Source organism: Ambystoma mexicanum, chromosome 2p, assembly GCF_040938575.1.
Source record: "Ambystoma mexicanum isolate Mex_15411 chromosome 2p, UKY_AmexF1_1, whole genome shotgun sequence".
NCBI lineage: Eukaryota > Metazoa > Chordata > Amphibia > Caudata > Ambystomatidae > Ambystoma > Ambystoma mexicanum.
In genome coordinates this window covers 1,408,805,548-1,408,828,105 of record NC_090923.1, presented here as the reverse complement: position 1 = coordinate 1,408,828,105, position 22,558 = coordinate 1,408,805,548, and the positions used below count along the sequence as shown (strand labels likewise).

At 48.3% G+C, this 22,558-nt stretch overlaps 1 protein-coding gene across 1 annotated transcript in view; it reads right to left on the bottom strand.

Moving 5' to 3' along the window:
• Nucleotides 1-22,558, bottom strand: part of LOC138567558 (uncharacterized) — a 1,087,151-nt gene that overhangs the window by 236,303 nt on the left and 828,290 nt on the right. The window contains exon 8 of the mRNA XM_069645895.1: nt 661-3,847. Within this exon, the coding sequence (XP_069501996.1) occupies nt 661-3,847 (3,187 nt within the window). The remainder of the gene's footprint in view (nt 1-660; nt 3,848-22,558) is intronic.

Here is a 22,558-nt window from a genome sequence, read left to right as displayed (position 1 = left end):
TTCATTTTTCAAGCTTCAATGTTTCCTGTGTGTTGTTTTTGGGAGAGGCATGATAACTAACACATTTCATCTCATTGTTTTTTTAAGGCAACACAGTTGTTCCAGGAATTGTGCTTGCTATTATTGCACATGGAAAGGATAACTACCTGGGCAAAACTGAAAAGCAGTGTTCATTGAGAACTCCTCTGGAAAAGCAAAGTCACAAAACAAATACAACCTTTACTGGGGTCACTATATCTCAGACTACAATCGTCCATTATGACAATATTAAAGTACAGGACTTCCCTTCAGTTCAGTCCAATCCAGTCCAGTCAAAATCTTTCTCTGAGCCCCTCAAACACGAGGTTGTTGGCGCAAATGAGTTTGTAGACTGAATGTGATGGCAGAAAAAGGGTTTGACTATTATTTTGCTTTGACCAAAACCTCTGAATGAGCCAATAGATGACGAGTGTTGGAAAATTATGCAAATTCTTTCAGCTTCATGTGACAAACACCTATTTACCTCTAACAATATTTGTACAGCAAGCGATAATCCACAGATTCAAAGGTTTACATACTATGGGATTGCAGGCAGCTTTAATTTTTGGAGCATTTTAAAGACATCACAAAGACAAATTAATAAGAATAGGTACAACTGGGGAGAGTCTTCAACAAACTTACCAAAAACTGGAATCTGCGGCCTGCGTGAATACTGCCAGGAACGTTGCTGCTGCTGACCTTGTGGACTTTTGGACGTTGGAGTTTTTCCCACCTCGCTTTGCACCTGTAGTACTTTGCGGACAGACTCCTGCTCATCATGTTGCTTCTGCTGCTGAAGCTCCAGGTCACTTTGTGTCTGGACATGCTCCCCCTGCTCGGCTTGTTTGCGGTGAAACTCCTCCTCCTCCTGTCGACACCAGCGCTCCAGCTCTTCCTGCTCCTTTTGGCGACGTTCTAGTTCCTGCTCCACCTGCTGGCGGAGCAGCTCATCATCTTCCTGCAGGCGCTGAATTTCCAATTCCTCCTGTTGACGCAGCAGCTCTTGCTCTTCCTGTTCTTTCAGCAGGCGCTGCAGCTCCAGTTCTTCTTGTTGGCGTTCATGCTCTTTCTGCAGAAGCTCAAATTCCTGCTCTTCATGCTTTCCCCAAAGCTCTACCTGCTCCACAGGTTTCTGCTGATCTTGAAGTAGCTGCTCTTCTTTTGGACATGAGAAGTCCGGAGCCTTTTGCTGGGATCGGGATTCCTGCTCCATGACCAGATGTTTGTGCTCTTCCTGCTGACCTCTAGCCTCCTGATCTTTCACAAGAGGTGGTTCTCGCTTTTCCTGCTGACCTAAATGTTCTCCTTTCTTCAGTATCTGCAATTCATGCTCTTTCTGCTGATGGAGACGCTCTTCTTCCTGCAATAGTTGAAGTTCTTGCTCTTTATATTGACGCAGAAGTTCTTTCTCTTTCTGAAGGAGATTAAATTTCTGTTCTTCCTGCTGACGCTGTAGTTCCAGCTCTTCCTGCTGACGAAGCAGCTCCTCCTGTTCCTGCTGACGTAGAAGCTCCTCCTCCTCTTGCTGATGTAAAAGTTCCTGCTCTTTCTGCTGACGTATATGTTCCTCCTCTTCCAGTAGAAGTTGAAGTTCATGCTCTTCCTGCTGACGTAAAAGCTCCTGTTGTTTCTGTAGTAGTAAAAGATCTTGCTCTTCCTGCTTACGTCGGTGCTCATGTGCCTCCTGCAGTAAAATCTCTCCCTCTTTCTGCAGGAGCTGAATATCTTCCTCTTGCTGATGTACAGGATCTTTCTTGAGGAGCAGAATGTCCCGTTGTCCTTGTTGGCGTAAAAGCTCCTGCTCTTTCTGAAGAAGCTTGAGTTTCTGTTCCTCCTGCTGACGCTGCATCTCCTGCTCTTTATACAAGAGCTGAAATTCCTGCTCTTCTTGCTTGCACCAACGCTCAAGCTCTTCCTGCTGATGCCGAAGCTGCTGTTCTTCCAGCTTGCGCTGCTCTTCCATTTCTTCTTGCTGTCGTTGAAGTTCCTCATCTTCCCAAGATTCCAGTGTTGGCTTTTCTTCATGTTTCCGTTGATGTCCCAGCTTATCTCCAGGTGCCTGTTGTAGCTGCTCTTTCTGACTGTACTGCAGTTCTATCGTACCTGGAAGTTCAGTTGGCTTTTGCAGATGTCTCTCCTCATTGAGCAAACACTGATGTGACACTTCTTGCTGTTTGTCATCATCTACAACAGCTTGATGCTCTGTCTGTTTGAGCTCAGATTCCTCTGCCAGTTGCCGGACTTTGTTTTCCTTCCACCTTTCTTCACGCAAGCAACTAGTATCTTCGAGTTCCTTGGGCTGGACTCTATTTTCAACCTCTTGCTGATGACATTCCTCTTGCAGACGCGAGTCCTGACTTTGCAGCTCTAACTGACTAACACTTTGGACACCCCTTTCTTTCTTGTTTTCCTGAACTTCACTGTCTTCCCCCTTAGGCGGACATTCCAGTTCTTTCAAAGTTGGTCCATGCTCAGTACATTTGGTTTGATCTTGGTCATCTTCCGCTCTTGGTTGTTCTTCAACTCTCTGCTTTCTCTCCCCACTCTGATCTTCTCGATAAAATTCAGGCTCAGTCTGCTTAAGTTGTTGCTCTCTGTCTTTATCCTTATCCTGTTTAAGCAGAGGCAGCTGTGCAGTGGCCTCTCTCTGTTTACACAGCATTACTTGGTCTTTTGCCATAGATGTATGGCTCATCGCTTTGTGATGGTGTTCTTCTTCTAACAGCACTTCAGATTGTGGCTTCTGAATTTCTGCCTCCTTCAGAGCAATATTGTACTCCAAACAGGTCTTAGGTTGGTCAACCTTCCTGTCTGGGTGCAAGTGACATTCTTGTATGCTGCGCTCCTTTTGATGTTCAAGTACTTCCTGGTCTTCCAGATGCTGTTCATGTTCCCGATTAGGACGCACAATTGCATGTTTCTGGTTTATGGCCATGAACTCTGGTGCATGCACAACTTTTTGTTCCTGGTCTATCTGCATGCATTCAGGTACCTCATCTTGCACTACATCTGCTTTGCTGCGTTGCCCAACTTCAACTGCCTGATCCTGGGGCACACCTTCGGAGAACTGGTCTCTGTGCACAGCTTCGGCCGCCTGGTCCTGCCGCTCAACCTCGGCCGCCTGGTCCTGCGGCTTCACTTCAGCCGCCTGGCCCTGCGGCTTCACTTCAGCCGCCTGGCCCTGCGGCTTCACTTCAGCCGCCTGGCCCTGCGGCTTCACTTCAGCCGCCTGGCCCTGCGGCTTCACTTCAGCCGCCTGGCCCTGCGACATAACTTCAGTTGCCTGGCCCTGCGACATGACTTTAGCCGCCTGGCCCTGCGACATAACTTCAGCTGCCTGGTCTTGTGGCTTACGATCAAACATCTGGTCATCTTGTGCAACCTTAGTAGGTTCATGCACCTTGTCATGTGACTTTAGTTGAAGTATCAGAGTCTCATCTTTATCCTTGTGCATCTGAGATTCCTTTTTATCTTGTATCCGAATTTCGTTCCGATTTCCATGTCGCAGTTTCTCTGCGTCTTTTGGCCGTGGTCTTTGCACTTGGTTTTCATGCAGCTTCAGCTTCCTTAGATACCTCTGGTTTCTATACCTGTATTGGAATCTATGTCCTGCTGGCTTATGGGAAGGCTCCTGGTTCTTCTGCTTGCGCTTATGCTTCAGTGACCTTTTCTCTTCTTGAACTTCCTGGAGTTCTTCTGGCGGTAGCTCCTCTCTTAAAACCTCTGGCTTTCCAAACTCTCTGAGGAACCTATCCAGATTGTCAGCATCCTTTTCCCTCCTCCTCAACGATTCCTCACGAGCAAGAGGTGTGAGGCACCGGGTGAAGAGCTGGAGAGAGACAAAAAATGCATTTGATTAGAGAACTACTACAAAGTACAAGTGGATAGATATACAGACTCACCCAGACATTGAAAAAACACATTGTCCATAAAATACTCTGAACAATTGTCTGCCCAAGGAAGTTGGTTTGACAAGATGTCACACAGACTTTCATGGGGACCGACCTGCACATTCTGCTCTCAAGCTGGGCTGCAACATCTCTGCAGTGAGCCCACACTACCGTGCCCTATGCATGCTTATGTTTATCTGGCAGTGATGGTACACAATAACAAACTGCACTCAGTTTCTCAGGTGGCAGGGTTTTGTTCCTATTGTAACCCTAGCCAACATGTGGTGCTAACATCCTCCTTTGCCTTCCTGTACTCACACAATGGATGCTGGCAGAGCCCGCAGATGATGGCTTAACACGGCCACTTGGGGGCACTATTGAACCAGGGCTGCTGTTAATGGGCCTTGGGCAGATGCTAAAGGGGATAAAAGTTGTTCATTGGGGTGTGGGTTGAAAGACAGACCAAAGGTTGTCCAGCAGACACAGATCACTTGGAGTCCAGCTCTTGAAGAGTGCAGAGGATCCTGGTTTCCTTGGGCTGTTCGAGACTGGATCATTGCAAAATAGGGGCCAAATGAGACTTTACACAATGTTGAAATCCGGTAACCAGGACATCATTTTAGGCAGAGAGACAATTTAGGACATCTTGACAATATATATGAAGAAATGTAAATGTTGCACTTAACTACAGGACAGCACTTACATGTTCAGTTTACTTAATGTTTTCAGATAAAATCCAATAAACCAGTACAAACCAACATTTAGTCAATACAATGCATATTATCCTGTTGTTTATTAAAAATTGAAAAAGAGAAACAATCTTAACTGACAAACCATAAAACTTGCTTATAATTAATATATTAGTATAAAAGGAACTCTGCTAGTGATACAATTAGTTCTACCCTACACAAACTTATATTTTGCAACAAGTCAAATATCCACCATACCAACTTGAGTTTTAAAAATAATTAGTATTTAGGTCAGCATTAGATACAGTCCCTAATCTTCAATGCCGACTTAATAAGCATTAGATAATGCAAATGTGATTCATTTGTTCAATTCATAAGATCATAAAAACTAATTTATCCAGCCCTTCTGTAGTATTATTGGGATCAGCCTCCTTGCTGTCGGCAACTTTATTGCACATAATACTATTTTGTATTTATTCATATGTTCTGCAGAATAAAACTATTTCTTAGTAATCTCAGGAAAGCATAGGACTTCCTGGCTTTGATCGGTCAATGGGACCAGATTTACCAAAGGTTATCCCACTAAATAATGATACCATGACAAACGGGGTACATGAGGCGGTCCAACACATGGTTGATGGGTTAACTGCACAAAAGAGCTCGCGAGGAGTTAGGTGAAGTGCAGAAAAGCACCCAAGTGCCCTGCACCAGCCAGATCATGCATTTTAACAATACTTTTCTCCACATGAACCTGCACAATGAGACAGTCAGCAAAAGGAATCTGTATGCAGAACACCTCTTCAGATTAGGCCTGCATGCATCAATCAACATTAACCTTCATGGAATGTGTGAAGTAGCTCACAACATAGTATGTGCCAGTCTCAGTGCCCAGAAAAGTTCCATCCATGCATGGGGGAGCACATTGATAGGTGGTAGCTTTATGGCCAGCATTCTCTTCACTTGGAGGGGGAGCAGATGCTCCGACGAGGTGGGTGATACTGAAGACTTAGAGGTCAACTTCTAAAAGGAAAGGTCACAGGATTCTCCAGGGAGACAATCTGACGCATATAGGGTGGGGAGTGCTCGACAATGCAGGACTCATCACAGATTAATGACTGTGATGAGGGGCTGGTAGAGAGTCCCCTATAGCTGACAAAGGCTTCAGGCCCATCATGTGCCCTAAGCCCACTGTGTCTCCTCCCAGTTTCAGGCTTCCAAGAAGGTCCTGGAAGGAAGCTGGTAAATTGAGCTTCGGTATGTATCACACTCCATGATTATGGAAAATAGTCAAAGGCACGGCCACCCACCTGCATGCATTCGCTAACATACACTACATTAAGACACATTGCACAACACCTCTACCATAAGCATGCAGCTATCCCCCATGACAAAACAAATCGGTCTAGCTTGACACATAATGTGTCTCCAGCACTCACATACTCTCCAGTCTACCTCACAGCCCTCATCCACATGCAAGAAGGATATGGGTAGCTAACAGGGACTTGGCCACCCCACCTACCTTCGTATTGGCTAAAATGCACACACATTCTAAACTCCTCTGACTAATTTCCCATACCTTGGACTCCGGTCCCCCGAGGGTGTTCACCTACAGCCCTTTGAAGCTATACCAATGGAAAATGCACATACAAATGACCAATTACATTACATTTGAAGGGAAGAGATCCATGTGCTACAATGAGCAGAGCTATTGGAGCAGTCCCATCAAATGGTAGTGCTGGTTAAAAGCCTGCGGAGCAGTTAGTAAATGCCTTTTTTCTGTAGGTTTGCAATTTCCCTTAACATCTTCCTGTTTTTTAATATGTTCGAGTAATCATTCCCCAATTAGTACACTGATGTCCCTCTGGGAAGTCAGTAGGTGTGTGTCTGCTTATGGCCTGTAGGGCCCCCATGGTGGGAGTCGCAGAGAAAGCACCTCTTAGTCATACACAGCATGTAACCTTGGCAAGAAGGTTCTAGATGCTGGCAATGTAAAGTTTTTTGTGGTTGCACCATGTGTGCCCTGTTTAGCACAGGGCATATTGCTCCCTAACTAGAGGGAGCTGTAAATTGGCAGCTCCAAATTATTTGAAATCCAGTAACCTGACAACTGTACTTGTGTGTTTGTGGTGACTGGGAATGGCAATAATTGTGTGTAGGATCCAGCCAGTATCTCACAAAGGGCTTCAAAGGGTGAGTCTATTTGTGCCTGTGGGTGGGATGTCTAAAGATCTCCTGCAATCCACATGCCCAGAGTTTGCCCTTTCAAATGTCAGCACATGTGTACGTGGCAACCAGCACTGCTTGGCTGGCTGCCAAATGAGTCATGGTGCATGAGTGCCTGCTTAGAGATTGGAGTCAGCCCAAGCTTCTGGTTTAAAAATTAAAGCTGGCACTTCACAAGAGCACTTGATCGAAAGCCAGAGTTTGATGCCCGAGCACCAGGTTGAAGGTCTCACCCGCGGATGGTGAATTAAGGGCTGCATCAGCATCTCCAGAACCACTGAAAACCAGATGGCAAAACAAAGCTCTCCCACTCCTGAGATAAGAAGGAACCATGTACCTTACACATTCCCATTGATAGCCTGGGCCAGTGTGATCTGTACCTCTGAAAAGTGTTCTCTTGTTCCTCTGAACCTATAGAAGAGTCCCTTGCCCCTAAAGCAGGACCACCACATCCTTCCCAGAAAGTATGTTGCTGAACCATTTGTTTGATGCCTCAACCATGAAACAAGACACCAGTATTGTTCAGACTGTGCAAGGACCTCCTGTAACTTGTCAAGCACACAACCTGTAGCCCTGGCTAGGGTCACTATTGTGCTTTTTTTAATTCCAAAGCTCCACCACCACCCATTCTTCGTCAATCCTGCATCTGTAGGTTTTCTTGAATTCATCCAAAATCTGCATTCCATTCCTCCAGACCTGGGGTCTTGTTGCCGATGACAATGACAGTCAAGAAAATCAATGTCCTGTTACTGACTCTGGTCTCTGGCAAAAGTCATTATTTCTTCATTAAGTTTCTATTCCTGATAAACATGTCATGTTACCAAAGGGTCCACCAAAAACAATATATTGTAGACACAGCTCCACCTCTAACAAAAAACTCAGCATTTCTGCAAACATATCTCACTCAAAAATCTCACACAACCATCTCTCTCACAACAACCCGCACGCACTTCACAACACCGCAACAACAGATAAGCAACACCAACAGCACACGAGGACTGGCATCGACCCATTACTCGCACCAAAGCTCAGCACCCGGTGTATACCGAGTTGAAGCTTCCAACAGAACACCACTCCTCTCACTATCCTACTCCCGCTTCACCTACTAACCCATCCCACCTCATTTACAGATCCGCCAGAGCGCCTGGGGACCAACTCCGTTGGTGACGGTGCGCGGTACAAATACCTTTAACATGTTACAGGATCCCCAAATCCTTTTTTTTTTTAAATCACCTAAAAAGAACAAACACTTGTTACAAAAACATTATAATGCAGTTCTTATGAAAACAGAGCTCGATTGTCTAAGCTAACATGCATAGTCAAAATTAAAAAAATGTCTTGAAGAATTGAAGAAAATAGCTCCATGGATACAAACTATGTAAATTGTCCATTATGGGTCTGGGAATTTCTAATGGGGTCTTACATTGCCCAACAAATGTCCTGTTTTTTGACATCACCACGTAAATATATGCATTACAAAAATATGTGATGACATCACAGAACCGTATTCATGTGACAATACCAAATCACGGTGATTCATGCTGCCATGAAAAAAATAAGTGTGCAAATGCCAAGATTGAAATTCAAACAAAAATCTGCGAAAAAGCTATCTTGACATTGAAACAAAAATCAATCTCCAAGGTATGCTCTTCAATTTACATAATTAGATGAAGTTAAACAAAATGAAAATGATCATGTCATTGAGCAATGCCACCTCATCAAACACAGAACACAAAAAGGAAAAGTATTTATACAATAAACACAAATGTACAAATTCTCACAAATGGATTATTAAATCAATCCAACATGATAAACCAAAACCCAATCAAAAAGTTTAAACATATAGATCCACGTCTCAAAAAGTACATTATTAGCCCATTTAGGGTTTAAATTACAAACACAATAATTAACAATATATATTCCTTAAACACATAATACAAAAACTAAATAAAATCAGAAGGATACTTTAAAAATACTTTTACTTCATATTACTAGATCTGTCAATTATTTGGTGTAGAATATAACCTTTGAGACATATTCTCTTTGATACATATTACCATACCATAATTCTTACTGAAACGAGTTAACATGTATTTATGACTATTTAAAACATCTATAGCGCCTGTTAAAAGGCTATCAAATTGTTATTTTGACCTAGAATACATATTATTAATGAACATGTATTATTGTATTAGTTCATTATTCTAATAAAAAATATGTATACAGCAGAAAAAGAAAAAAGGTTACACATGAAACTGTCCATTCAGTCCAGAGGGGTTGACAAGAACATAAATCCAATAAGCCTTTATCTGACGCAGTTTGACCAAATGATCCAGACACCTTACATGTGCCATGATGACTTGGAGTCCAGGGAAAACAGATGGCTGAAAATGTCCAAGCACAATGAAATGACAAGCCATTCAAGTTTTGATTTGCTGTTTTTGGTCTGCATATCAAAACAGTGTTCAATGATTGTCTTTTAAACTGCGGCTGGTTTGGCAGCAGTAAATGCACATGACCATTTCAGTGAATAAATCACAAAACCATTTAAATGTGTCTTGTAGTGTTTCAACATGATGCGCTCTGCTGTGACAAGACGAGTTACATGAATGAATTTGATGATGATATTAAAGCAAGTGCAATTTAAGCAGAGCAGTGTTACAGACTATGGTGTCTTTAAACTTGCATTACATATGCTCCAAATAGTTGATCCTTAAGGTTAGGGAATTATTTACACACAAACATAGGATTTAATGCTGGCTGACATTTCAGGATCACTTTGCAGCAATGTCCAATTTGTTTTACAATGTTCTTAATTTTGGCACTTAATGGTACATAATTCAATATTTAGCTGAAGGAATCATCTTGGGCATATCAACTCTTGAGTAATACCTACTCACCTAAAAAAGGACTTACTATCTCTAAGAATCATCTTGCAGCTAACTGCTGTCGAAACGGTTGAATATTATACATTGCTGCTTCTTGAAAAAGACATAATAGTTGCAAAAAAGGTAGTGCCTTAATCAACATGTATGGATGAGAAGAATTTGCATGCAGCAATGAAATGCTACCAGTCATTTATTATGTCTGGTAAACGACGTTCGGTTACTGGAAGTGTCTACAACCACTGCGTCCAACAAAAGATATTTGTTTTGGACAGAGGTATTGAATGTAATGGTCTGAATTACTTCAATCACAAAGATGAAAACTGCTGTCATGAAGCAGACTGTGCTCAGCAACTTCGACAGCTGCAAAGTTGGGCCACCACTATGGAGGATTCAACATGACAATATGAAGGCACTTTCTGCAGCTTTCTTCTTCATCAGAATCCTGAATGCTACCGTGGATCCTTTCCTCCGGCTGCAGGGCCCTCTGCTGCTTGCCCGTCGATCTCTATGTCTGTGTTGCTTTTAGACTTCAACTTGAACTTTTCCCTCGGGTACACAGACTCCTTTGGGTCTTGGTTCTGTTGACCCGGGAGTAGGAAGGCACTGTTTCACACACCTAAACACCCATCTCATAACTGCAATTCCTTCACTTTCTGACGTCAGAGCACCATTCTGCAATCTACAAGTCAGCATTGTAGCGAGTAGACCTTGGTAACTGGCTCACTTCTTTGATGTCCCCCTTATCCGATTCTGGGCCTTGAAGTTATTTTATTCCATGGGGCTCAGTGTGCAGATATGATATCTTAGCCCAAAGACTTGTATTAGGAAGTGCTCCACCTATCGAAATTAAGCTCTCTTATAAAAGGAATATCTTTTTGTATTGCATTTGGGGGATGGACTTAAATCTTAAAGAAGCCTAGGTTAACTCATACTCTTCTGACCCTTTGAGGTCACGTTTCTGAACCTTTTCCAAATCTGAGTTATTTATCTATAAATTGTAGATATTCTCTTAGCGCAACATCTATATAGAGAATATATTTTTTACAGGGATTCTGTGAACCTTCCCTTATTGTGTATCTTGAAAGAGCTTACTGTATATTTTAAACATCCTTCTCCTTGAATCCATGAAAGATCCCCATGCTGGAGATCAGGAGTTACAGGTAAGTCATTTGTTCCTTCTCCAAAATGGGATCTTTCATGGATTCAGATGCTCATGAATACGAATACACAGCAGTATATATATATATTTGAAAACATTGAAAACAATACTCTGGGCTAGAGTATATATATGATACATTACTCGCCATAATCGTATTTCTGATGCTTGTATCGGCTTAGATTCACATGCTGTGCATAGGCCGACATCTAGTGGAAGCTGCAGAGTATTACAGTTTGTTTTTTCGAAACTCGAAAAGAGGCGCCGAACTAGGGCATGCCAGTAATACTATCCCTAGTGTGACGTCCACTGTACCCATTATCCCTCACGCGTGTAGGACCCTCAGATTGTATTTTTTCGGACATGAGGTAGCATGAGGAGTAGCGCGAGTACAGCGTATCCAAGCAGATAGATAGATAAGACTACAAGCATCCATGTGCCTTCTCTCAGAGCGGAGGAAGGGCGGTGCATGTGAATCTAAGCAGATACAAGCAACAGAAATACGATTACGGTGAGTAATGTATCCCTTCTGAGGCTTGTCGAAACTGCTTAGATCACATGCTGTGCATAGATTAGCGAGCAGTGTTAGAAGAAGAAGGTGGGATGTGAGAAGGGTCATGAGCGAACAAATGTCTTAGCATCGCTTGTCCCACTTGAGTATCTGTCTTGAAATGAGAGTCAATGCAGTAGTGCTAAGTAAAAGTGTGAATAGATCTCCATGTAGCTGCTTTGCAAATGGTGTCAAGGGGTACATTTGCAATGAAAGCCAGAGTGGCCCCAGTACCTCTTGTAGAGTGGGCCCTTGGCGTAAAAGGCAGTGGGCCTCATTACGACCCTGGCGGAAATCGAAAAACGATGGCGGAAATGCAATACCGCCATCGAATAGCGCTCGGTGCGACTATGACACGTCACCGCAAAGTACGATGCCATTAGCGACACCGTAGTGAACGCCAACGCTAACTGCACCAAGTACGCGCGCGCGCCATGCCAAACCGTAATGACCACCATGGCGCAACGGTACGCGAATTCTGACCCTAGCGGACATGCACCTAACGCCATCAAGCACGGCGGAAAGTACCATTCCGCCATGGTGAGAAGTACGGCATCGCGAATCAACCGTAAACGGCCCCACTGAGTGCCTGTACACCGCTCCCTGGCCACATTGCACAACTCCCCGTAGGTGCAATGAAGTCACACAATGCAACCAGTGAAATGTACTAGTCATCCATGCCTGCCAACGAACAAATGAATCTCAAGAGGGGCCAATGGGAGCTGCAGGGCACAGATGGCACGAATACAGAAGCCATCCCAATGGACATGACCTCAGTCCCCCACCAAGAAACGCACGCAAACACAGGCACCTGTGACCAGCAATATTCCGAAAATCACATCATTCCACCAATCCACCTGGCTGACCGGCATCTGTTACACAAAAGCAAATCCCCCGCCCATGAGCAGGACATCATTAAAACAGTCATATTGGCAGCCCTCATCCCTGACCTCACTGGGCTTCGTAGGCAAACGCGCCCAGCACAGTACCACGCAACTATACTCCGAAGCTGGAACCCAATGCAGATCTCCTCACAATACATCGCTCCCCAAATAGGAATATGCCACATCACTTGCAAAGAAGAACGCTACACGGTCCATATCAGAATAGAAATTTAATGCACAACAAATTCACCAAGCCCATACAGCCATTAGGCCATGAACTCCAAAACACATTTCACCATTGTGGGCTGCATCCGCAATAAATGACCAGCTACTTCTTGTGCGACGCCCTGTTCCTTCATGGTACACAGGGGCTACATTCTCATACGAAAAAGCAACATGTAAGCGCCTAGAACCGCAGGGCCGTCCCAATAGGGAGGCACTAGTCCAGCTGAAAGGCCGAAATGTTGCTCCTAGCCACTAGTACTGCGTAAGGGCATGTGGCCCATTGGCGATCGTCCCATAAGATCGTAATGCTGCTCCACTGATGAACACGAAGCAGCAGGTGTCGGGAGTAAAATCCATCTGCAGGAGTGGCATACAGATGGCAGTGGCAAAAGGGGAGGAGATACCTGTCAACCAAATGAAATGAAAAAGAACAGTATGGCCATCAGAACGTCATTAGTATTACTCACTTCAATGATCACACCAAATCCACAGCCATATGCATGCTAGCCCACTCCAAAGGATCATCACCACCCAAAAACCACTTGCGAATCATAACTATCTATATCGAGGTGAAAACACCATCACAAACGAGTGTACCTGTGCATGCGTCTGTTAAAACAGAATCCATCAGATGGGATTGGTAACGTGCATAGACACAAGTGTCTGAAGGCGCGTCGAGACAGGGAGGGCTCAACAAGGCCAGATAGACGATGGTCCCACTATGGCAGCCCTGCATCACATAGCGCAGGGGAGGCGGACAGATTCTAAGAAGCCCTGTACATGGCAAACTCTGTATCAATTCATCTGTCCATGCATCCATTCATCATTCCCTCATCCCGTAATGAGAACGCCTGTTTCCATACTCACATAACATGTGAAATTTCCATTGAGTCTGTGCGTTATGCAGCCTGCAAAATCCACTGTGCCCCAGCCCGTAATTCCAGTGTTGTGAAGTAACATGTATTTGGGAACGTCCGGCCTCATCGTCCACTTCGCCATTGCGCATCCCAAACTATTCATATCAATCATTGCATCCTCGCCATGGCCCCTGTCCCAAGGACATTGAACAATAGAACGTTATATTTGCAGTCAGACCTGTGGGCATCTCCTCGCCGCTAGCTGAAAACCGAAAGCGCCGCCCTTCGAATTCCTCATTTGCAACATCACGTCGAAAAGGCATCTGTGGCCGCTTGAAATCACAAATTAATCCATGTAGTGCGGCTGTGTGTGAAAATGGCAACTGCCTTCACTCACAAATGGGACGCCCCGCCCGTCGTTGAACCTCGGTGCAGTGATGCATGAGGGTCCACCGTTACTCGAGTACTACGTTCCACTGACCCTTCACAAGTCTGTTCGCGACTGCAAAGATAGTATGTGAAACAATGGGACCATAGCCGAATGAACATATCAACCAATGTTACACTGCCATCGGGTACAAATACATGATTGTAATAGCAAGATGCCATTCGTCTAATTGCAGCGTTGTGTGCGGGACATGCTCGCCCAAAGGGGAGAGCAGCTTGCACAGGTGGAATGAATCACCACAGGTGGAGGCCATACAGCCTGAAAACACATAAATTGCACGCCTAGTCTCCTCCCACAACCACTCCGAAATGCTACCGGCAGGACTAGCTATGTTGGCCCTGGGGGACCTGATAGCACTGCAGGTACTCCAACTTCAAGAAGAAGACGAACACCAACTACAACCGGCCGCACGGAGGAGACGCAGGAGGAGGAGGAGGGCAAGGCAGGGCCAGCAAGGGCCGCCAGCACAGCCACTACCACCACGCAGGCAGCCCGCAATCCCACGCCTCCGAGCACATCCGTTCAACCTCACTGATGAGCAGATCCACACCCTCTACCGTTTGGACCGGGACACCATAACCGCCATTGTGGACATGACACAGGCTGACCTTGTCAGCATGATAGATAGCCCAACCGCCATCCCACCCCTACTGAAGGTGGTGTCTGTACTCCACTTCCTGGCCACAGGCACCTACCAGCACACAGTCGGACAGTTGCATGGCATTTCACAGCCACTGTTCTCACGGACACTATTGCAAGTGCTCGATGCCCTCCTGCAGCACGCAGACGACTACATCTCTCTACCACGCTCGGAGCAGGAAATTACGAACACAAAAGTGGGATTCCATGCACTTGCCGGCATACCGGGTTGCATTGGTGCCATCGACTGCACCCATGTGGAATTGGTCGTCCCACATGCCATGGAGGCCCAGTACCGCAACCGGAAACAATTTCATTCTCTGAATGTACAAATGGTGTGTGACTCCAACAGGATCATTACACATTGTTGTGCCCGATTCCCTGGATCAACCCATGATTCTATGATCTTGAGGAACTCTACAATACCACGCTACATGGAGCGACACGCAGGGAACAGATCCTGGCTACTCGGTGAGTCTCATTTCATGCATGATGATGTGGGGTATGTGATGCGGCAATGACCTGGCAGGAAGGGGGGGGGGGTGCGTACGTAGCAATGGCATTCCACATGATTCGTTTATCGTCCACATACAGGTGATGCCGGATATCCACTGAAGAGATGGCTCCTCACACCAGTCCGGAACCCACGGGACCAGCATGAGGAGGACTACAACCATGCCCACACACGTACCCGTGTAGTCATTGAACAGGCATTCGGCCTACTGAAGACTCGTTTCCGGTGCCTCAGCAGGTCTGGCGGGGCACTCCTGTACCGCCATGTGAAGGTTGCGAAGATGGTGATGGCATGTGTCATGCTACACAACATGTGCGTACGTAGAAATGTGCCCATGCCCCCTGACGCAGAACTGCAAGCACCTGAAGATGGTCATGATGAGGGTGGGGATGTGGCAGCACCTCAAGGAGTCTGCGAGGCACAGGAGGGCCGTGACATTCGTCAGCATCTCATAGATGCATGCTTCTAGCACTCACGCCTGGTGGCTGATACATGGACACGGGACTCGTGGCACTGTGTGTGTATGGTACATGCACAATATGGACTGTACGCCTATTATGGCCTCGTACACAAAGATCAATGTCCACACATCTCATTGGTTGATCGTGCATTGTTTATGGCATATGTGATATCATGTTAAACACCCTATCGGCCCGCCACCCAAGTGAGCCCAACACCCCCCCTCCACCCTCCTACCTCCCCCCCGAACACCAGTGTCCAGAGATGCTCATTGTCAGTGGGCAGTCGCTATTGCAAGCCCCCTCTGCGGGTATCAGGGGCACTCCTGCCTGTGGAGCGCAGGTTCCTCCCAGATCTACGTTGGGGGCTGCCCTGGACGGAACTTGCTACGGATGATGTCTCTGCCTGCTCACGTCCATGCATGTCCCTAAGGGTTTGTGAGAGCTCAGTGAGCACACGGCGCACTGCGGCAAGTTCGGCACATACGTCTTTAGACGTCGCATGCAGTTCCCCCCTCAGGCTCTCGGTGCTTCTCTCCATTTGGACTCTCAGGCTCTCGGTGCTACTCTCCATTTGGACTCTCAGGCACTCGGTGCTACTCTCCATTTGTGCCCTTAGTGTCTCTGTACTTCTCTCCATTTCTGCCCTAAGTGTCTCAGTTGATGTTTCTATGTCTGCCTTAGTGCCCCCACATTCATCGGCATGGTCCTTGAGGAGCGTGGCCAGTTGCTGCTGTTGCACGATTAACTGGTCGAGGGACTGTTACCTCTGCTGGGCCATGGCCATTTGCGGTGGTGTCACAGAGTGGCTGTTCGCCTCATGTTGCCCTGCCACAGGGCTTGTGGGGGATGGCCAGTCGTCGTCTTGTGGGTGCCCCTGCGTGGTATCCTCATGGTGTACGGGATGGAACAGACAGGGGGATTGGGACAGGTCATGGATGGATCTGACTTCGACATCCCCGTTTTCTGTGTCGGAGCATGCTGCCATTAATGCAGTGTCACCTATGGTGCTGCTGCCACCAGAAGCAGTGCCTACTGTGGCATCCATTGGGGGGACCTGTGGTGGTGGTGGTGTGGGCATGCTGGCTGCTGGGGTGCCTGTTGGAGTTCCCTCCTCTGTGCTGCCACTTGATTTGTGCTGCTGCCGTGTCTTGATGCTTGCAGCTGAGGTGGAGGGTCTTTGGCCGTTGGTCTTGGCCCTCTTTGCAGGTGTGCTGGTAGGGGTGTCCTGGAGCTCGTCGTTTGGATCGGACCCTGTGGTGGAGTAAAGGAGGGCGAGCGTTATTGATGGGTCTGTGGGAATTGGAATGGCAATGTATCACATGCATTGGGGTGGTACCTGAGGGTGATTTGGGTCGGGGCCTTGGAGGTGGTTTCATTTTTGTGTGGTGTGAGGGTGCAGTTGTTTGGCAGCCTGCAGTTAGGGTGTGCCTGCTGCACGTGTAGAGGGTGTTTTTAGGATTTTTCATTATTTATGTATTTGATGTGAGTTTTGAAGTGTGCTATCAGGCCTATGTATGTGGACGTTCTCCTGGACATGTGTTACTGTTGCACTATGTGGGCACGTGGTACTTCACATGATTGGACATTGTGGTTTTGGCATTGTTTTATTTGGGCCACCTACCTGATTCTTCGGATGTCTGCACTCCTTTCTCCATCCCTCCGACTCCCTCTATGCTCTCCATTCCTATGGTGGAGGCACAGATTTCTTCCCAGGGGGTCAACTTGATGGGTGATTCCGATCCTCCCCCGGTGGCTGTGGCAATGTTGCGGTTGGCAGACAGTATGCTACGGACGCGTATCCGCAGGTCGTCCCATCGCTTTCTGCATTGCTGTGGGTTGCGGGGTGCGGTCCCCACCGCACTTACCCGCTGTGCCACCAGGGCCCATATGGCCTTCTTGTTCGCAAGTGCCGTCCTGGTCATTTGCGTGTAGAAGACGGCGGCTGCATTCTCCTGGAGGGTCTCTGTGAGTACGGTGAGTTCCTCACGGGAGAAGTGGACCTGCCGCTTGCGGTCGCACGCTTTCTTCGCTACTTTTCCCATTTTTCTTGGTTTCACTAGGGTGGATGACGGGTTGGGATGTGTCTCAGGGTAGTATTTTTAATGGTTGTGTGGATTTAGTGGTTTTATAGGTGTACGGCGTGATGTTTCCCGTTCCGGGACCATGCTTTTACTTCCGTTTCCGTATATTTACGGTCACCGTACTTTCCGGTTGGCGCTCACTGCGGTGTCCGCTGAGATGGGTGGCGGTATTGCACCTAGGGCGCCGTACGGCGGCGGTGTGGGCCGTTTTGGGGTCATTTCCGCCATCGCGGACTTTGCACTTCCGCCATGGCGTGGTGCTCGTGCCCGATGGGTCGGAATGAGCCGCACTTTGCTCCATCGTGCAATGGCGGAAACGCTATTTACGCTGTGGCGGTCCGGTCAGTCACTTTCCGCCAGGGTCGTAATGAGGGCCAGTGTCTTTTCTGAAAGGGAGTAACACAGCTGGATACATTTGACTATCCAGTTAGAGATGGCACCTTTAGAGACGCGATCTCCTTCTCTGCCTGTAGCTACGGAGACGAACAGTTGATCTGTTTTTCTTAGCGGTCTGGGCTTGTCTACGTAGTAGAGGACCACTCTTCTCACATCTAGAGTGTGTAGTTTCACCTCAGCAGAGCTCTTGGGTTCTTGGAAGAAGGCGGGTAGCTCAATGGACTGGTTAACATGGAATTTTGAAATAAATTTAGGTGAGAACCTAGGGTGAGTTCATAGAACCAGCATATCCTTATGTACAGTAAAGAAAGGATCCTGCACTGACAGAGCCTGAATTTCACTGACCCTTCTTATGGATGTAATGGCTACTAAGAAGGCAGTCTTATAAGTCAGGTGTTTGAGACTAGCTTTATGCATGTGTTCAAAGGGGGGGGAGCAAGAGTTTAGCAAGCACCACATTAAGGTCCCATCCTGGTGGTGGGTTAGAAATTGAAGGGTGGAGTCTCTTTACCCCTTCCATAAAGGCTTTAACAACTGGCATTTTCCACCATGACACCTTGTTATGGGAGGTGGTGTAGGCTGACAACGCCGCCAGGTGTACCTTGAGTGAATTAAACACCAACCCTGCGTCAAGCAGGTGGAACATGTAGGTGACAATATTGGAAGGAGTGCAATCAATCGGGTTGATTTGCTTATTCTGGCACCAAATAGCAAATCGTTTACACTTATCAAAATAACAGTCCCAGAAATCATCGCCCATGCTCCTCGGCTGGGGGAACCTGCTGGCGAACCTCTGCCACTTCGAGTTCGTCGCCGTCGCGAACAGGTCGATTTGGGCTTTGCCCCATCGCCGAAGAGTTGATCCACTTGATCCTGGCGTAGTTCCCACTTGTGGCACGAGCGCAGCTCCTTGCTGAGTGAGTCAGCGATGGTGTTTTTTATCCCTGCTAGATGAAAAGGCACCAGAAACATCCCCTGGGCAACGGCCCAGTGCCACAGATCCTGGGCTTCCTTGGACAGGGCTGGGGATCTGGTTCCCCCCAGTTTCCGGATGTAGAACATCGTGGTGGTGTTGTCGGTGAAGATCCTCACCACCTTGCCTTTGAGGGACGGGAGCAATGACTTGAGGGCCCAAAACACAGCTCAGAGCTCCAATATGTTGATGTGGAGCGGCCTCTCCTCCGGGCGCCATAGGCCTCTCGCGTGAAGATCTCCGGTGTGCGCTCCCCACCCCTCCAGGGAGGCATCCGTCATCACCGTCGCCTGGTATGCTGGGGTCTGAAAGTCCGTGCCCGCCGCGATATGCGTGCGCATGCCCCACCATCGGTTTGCCTGGCGGAAAGCCTCGTTGAGCGAGATCTTGTCCTCAAAGCTGCCCGTCGCTTGCATCCAACGGGCATCGAGGAACTTCTGCAGAGGGCGCATCCGAAGCCTGCCCAGGCGCACCAGATAGATGCAAGAGGACATCATCCCGAGCAGGGACTTGATGGACCTCACTCTGGCCACGTCCGTGGCCAGCAGACGCTGTAGCTTGCCCAGGATGGCCTACGTTCTTTCCTCCGACGGCGAGGCCAATCGCGTCACTGTATCAAGCTTGGCTCCCAGAAACAGCGCGACCTGCGACGGAACCAGGTGGGATTTGGGGAAGTTGATGGAGAATCCCAGGTCCGTGAGCAGCCGGACGGTCTTTGCTGTGTGTTCTATGGCGAGTTCCCTTGTCCCTGCTAGGATGACCCAGTCGTCCAGGTAGGGGTAGACGCGGATCCCCTGCAGGCGCAGCCGCGCGGCCACTGGTGCTAGGCACTTGGTGAACACCCTGGGCGCTGACTTCAATCCGAATGGGAGAGCCTTGAACTGGTAGTGATGCCCTTGGACTACGAACCTGAGAAACTTTTGGTGTCCTTTTATGATGGGGATGTGGAAGTACGCATCCTCCAAATCCAACAACGATAGTAAGTCGCCTTCCTCCAGCTGGCCCAGCACGTGCTGGAGGGTGACCATCCGGAACTTCTGTGCCTTGATGTATTTGTTTAGCCGACGCAAGTCGAGGATGGGACGCCAACCTCCTGTCTTCTTTCTGACGAGGAAGTACCTTGAGTATACTCCGGAGCCCCAGAGCCTCTTTGGGACAAGCTCAATGGCTCCTTTCTTGAGCATCGCTCTTACCTCTAACAGTAGTTGAGGGGCGTGGTTTTCCTTCCTGGCCACGGGAGGAATTCGGGGGCACTTCTTTAGAAATTCCAGAGTGTGCCTGTGGGCCAGAGCATACAGCACCCAACGGTCGGTGGAGATGGACTTCCACATGCTAACGAACCTTGTCAGCTGGCCTCCCACCGGGGTGCCTCGGTGGGGGCCCAACGCGACGGCCGATTCAGTCTTGCTTGGAAGCGGCCTTTCCGCCCTGGCGACGACGGCGAGCGAGATCGACTGGACTTGCCTCGTCCCCTGTAGGCTTCTTGTGACGAGGAGCAGGCCGCTTGACGGTAGGTCGAGGAGCTGCCGAATCCTTTGGAGGCACCTTGCTTGCCTCCGGAGTTCCGAAAGGGCAGCCGCCGTTGCTGCAGAACTCCCAAGGCCTGAGCCATCTCCGTGTCAGTCTTGATGGCCTGCAGCGACTCATCCACAGTCTTTCCAAACAGATTGTTCCTGTCAAAGGGCATGTCCAAAACTTTGGCTTGCACGTCCTGGCAGAAATCCGTCACCTTGAGCCACCCCCATCGTTGAAGGCAAACGCCGTTGCCCAACTGGCGGAAGCCAGTGTCGGCAATGTCTGTGGCCACAGTTATGGCATGGTCCGACACCACCTCACCCTCCTGTAGGATCGACAGGGCCTCTGCCCTCTTGTCGTCTGGGAGGAAGTCCAACAGGGGGGAGATCTTGTACCACAATTCCCTGTTGTAACGGGCCACGTTGGCCGCCTTAATCGTCGTCGCCGCCGCCGCCGAGATGGCTCGTCGTCCCAAGGCGTCCAGCTTCTTTCCCTCGCCGTCCGGTGGGGAAGTCGAGGATGAAGCCGATGCCCCGCCCCCCCCCCCCGCTTTCTTCTTGGCCGCCGCTGAGACGACCGAATCCGGGGTTGGCTGCGCCCTAAGGCACAACGGGGCGGCGTCGGGGACCCGGTAATTCTTCTCGTACCGGTCCCTCTTGGCAGGTGTCGTGGACGGGTTCTTGAGGAGGGCAAGTCCCTAGTCCCAGATGTCATCCAGCAACGGCACCGCGAGGACCGTCTTCCTTTTGGCCTTGCGCCGTTGGTAGAGGAAGCCTTCCTTCTTCTCCTCAGGGCAGAGTTGAAAAAAGGTTGGATGCCCTGGCAATCATGGCGTGGAAGGAGCCAATCTTGTCGGGCGGGGGACACCCGAGGAATCGGAGACGGGAGGCCAGTCCCGTCGTCACCGCCGTCGTCATCCGTCCCAGTCATGGCCATGTCCGTTCCTGTGTCGTCCCTCGGGATCGGGGAAGGTGACAAAGGCTGAGAAGGCAGTGAAGGCTGAAGGGGCACTGGATGAATTCTCCTCCTCTTGTTCGGAGGGCTTCCCGACGGACCCGGTACTGCTGGGTCGTCCGTCGGGGGTAGGGGCAGTCTCGTCCTTATATCCGTGCATAAGGCTTGGATTGCCGTCAAAATGGCCGCCGAGTTGCCCTGAGGATCGGGTTGTGACAGGCGTGCCGGAAGCGACGGTTGTTCTTCCACGGGAACCTCGTTGTTGCCACCCTCGCTCTCGTCGTCCCCCTCATCGGGATTACTTCCGTGGGGCTGGGCCGCTTCCAAATTCTAACGGCCACTGCCCCCCCCCTCTTTTTCCACCGGGGTCATCACAGGAGTCTTCTCGATGGGCTTAAAGGCATGGTGTAGTAAAAAATGTTATTTAAAAAATAGATAGGCAACATAAAAAAAAAATACTAGCATTCTCTTTTTTAAAACTTCCTATGTAAAATTTTGAGCTATTCAAGCTCAAAATTCGCAAAAGCAAGCACATGGGCGCATCCATTTTGTGAAATGGATGCCCTCCTGTGCTGGCTTTTGCGTTACTAATGAAGGAAAAGCCAGCCAGCTGTAGTAAACAAAAGCTACCGCTGGGTGGCTTTCCCTTCATTAGTGCTGTACGCGGAGGACGGGGACCGGAGACCAGAGCAGGAAAGCTGCAGCTGAATCTCGGTAAGTGCTATTTATTTTTTTTTTAAAAAATAAGCACTAGCTGCGTTTTTTTTTCTAAGTTTTCCGGGCTGGAGGAGCCCAGAAAACTTAGAAATAAAACCGCAGCTTTAAAAAAGTATTTATGTTTGCGGTCGCTTTTGAAGCGACCGCAAACATAAATACAACGTTGTGTTGGAAAACGCTGCGGTTTTTCTTTCCAAGTTTCTCAGGCTCCTCCGGCTCGGAGGAGCCTGAGAAACTCGGAAAGAAAAACCGCAGCGTTTTCCAACACAACCGGGTTGTGTTTCTGCCTGCTGTGGCTATCACTTTGGGTCTCCGGTGCTCCCAGAGGAGCACCGGAGACCCAAAGTGAAAGCCACAGCAGGCAGAAACACAACGCGGTTGTGTTTACATGCCGCATAGTGTTTCTGCCTACAGCTGATTTCCCATTTGGGGCTCTCGAGAGCCCCAAATGGGAAATGCTAAATGCTGCGTTGTGTCTGC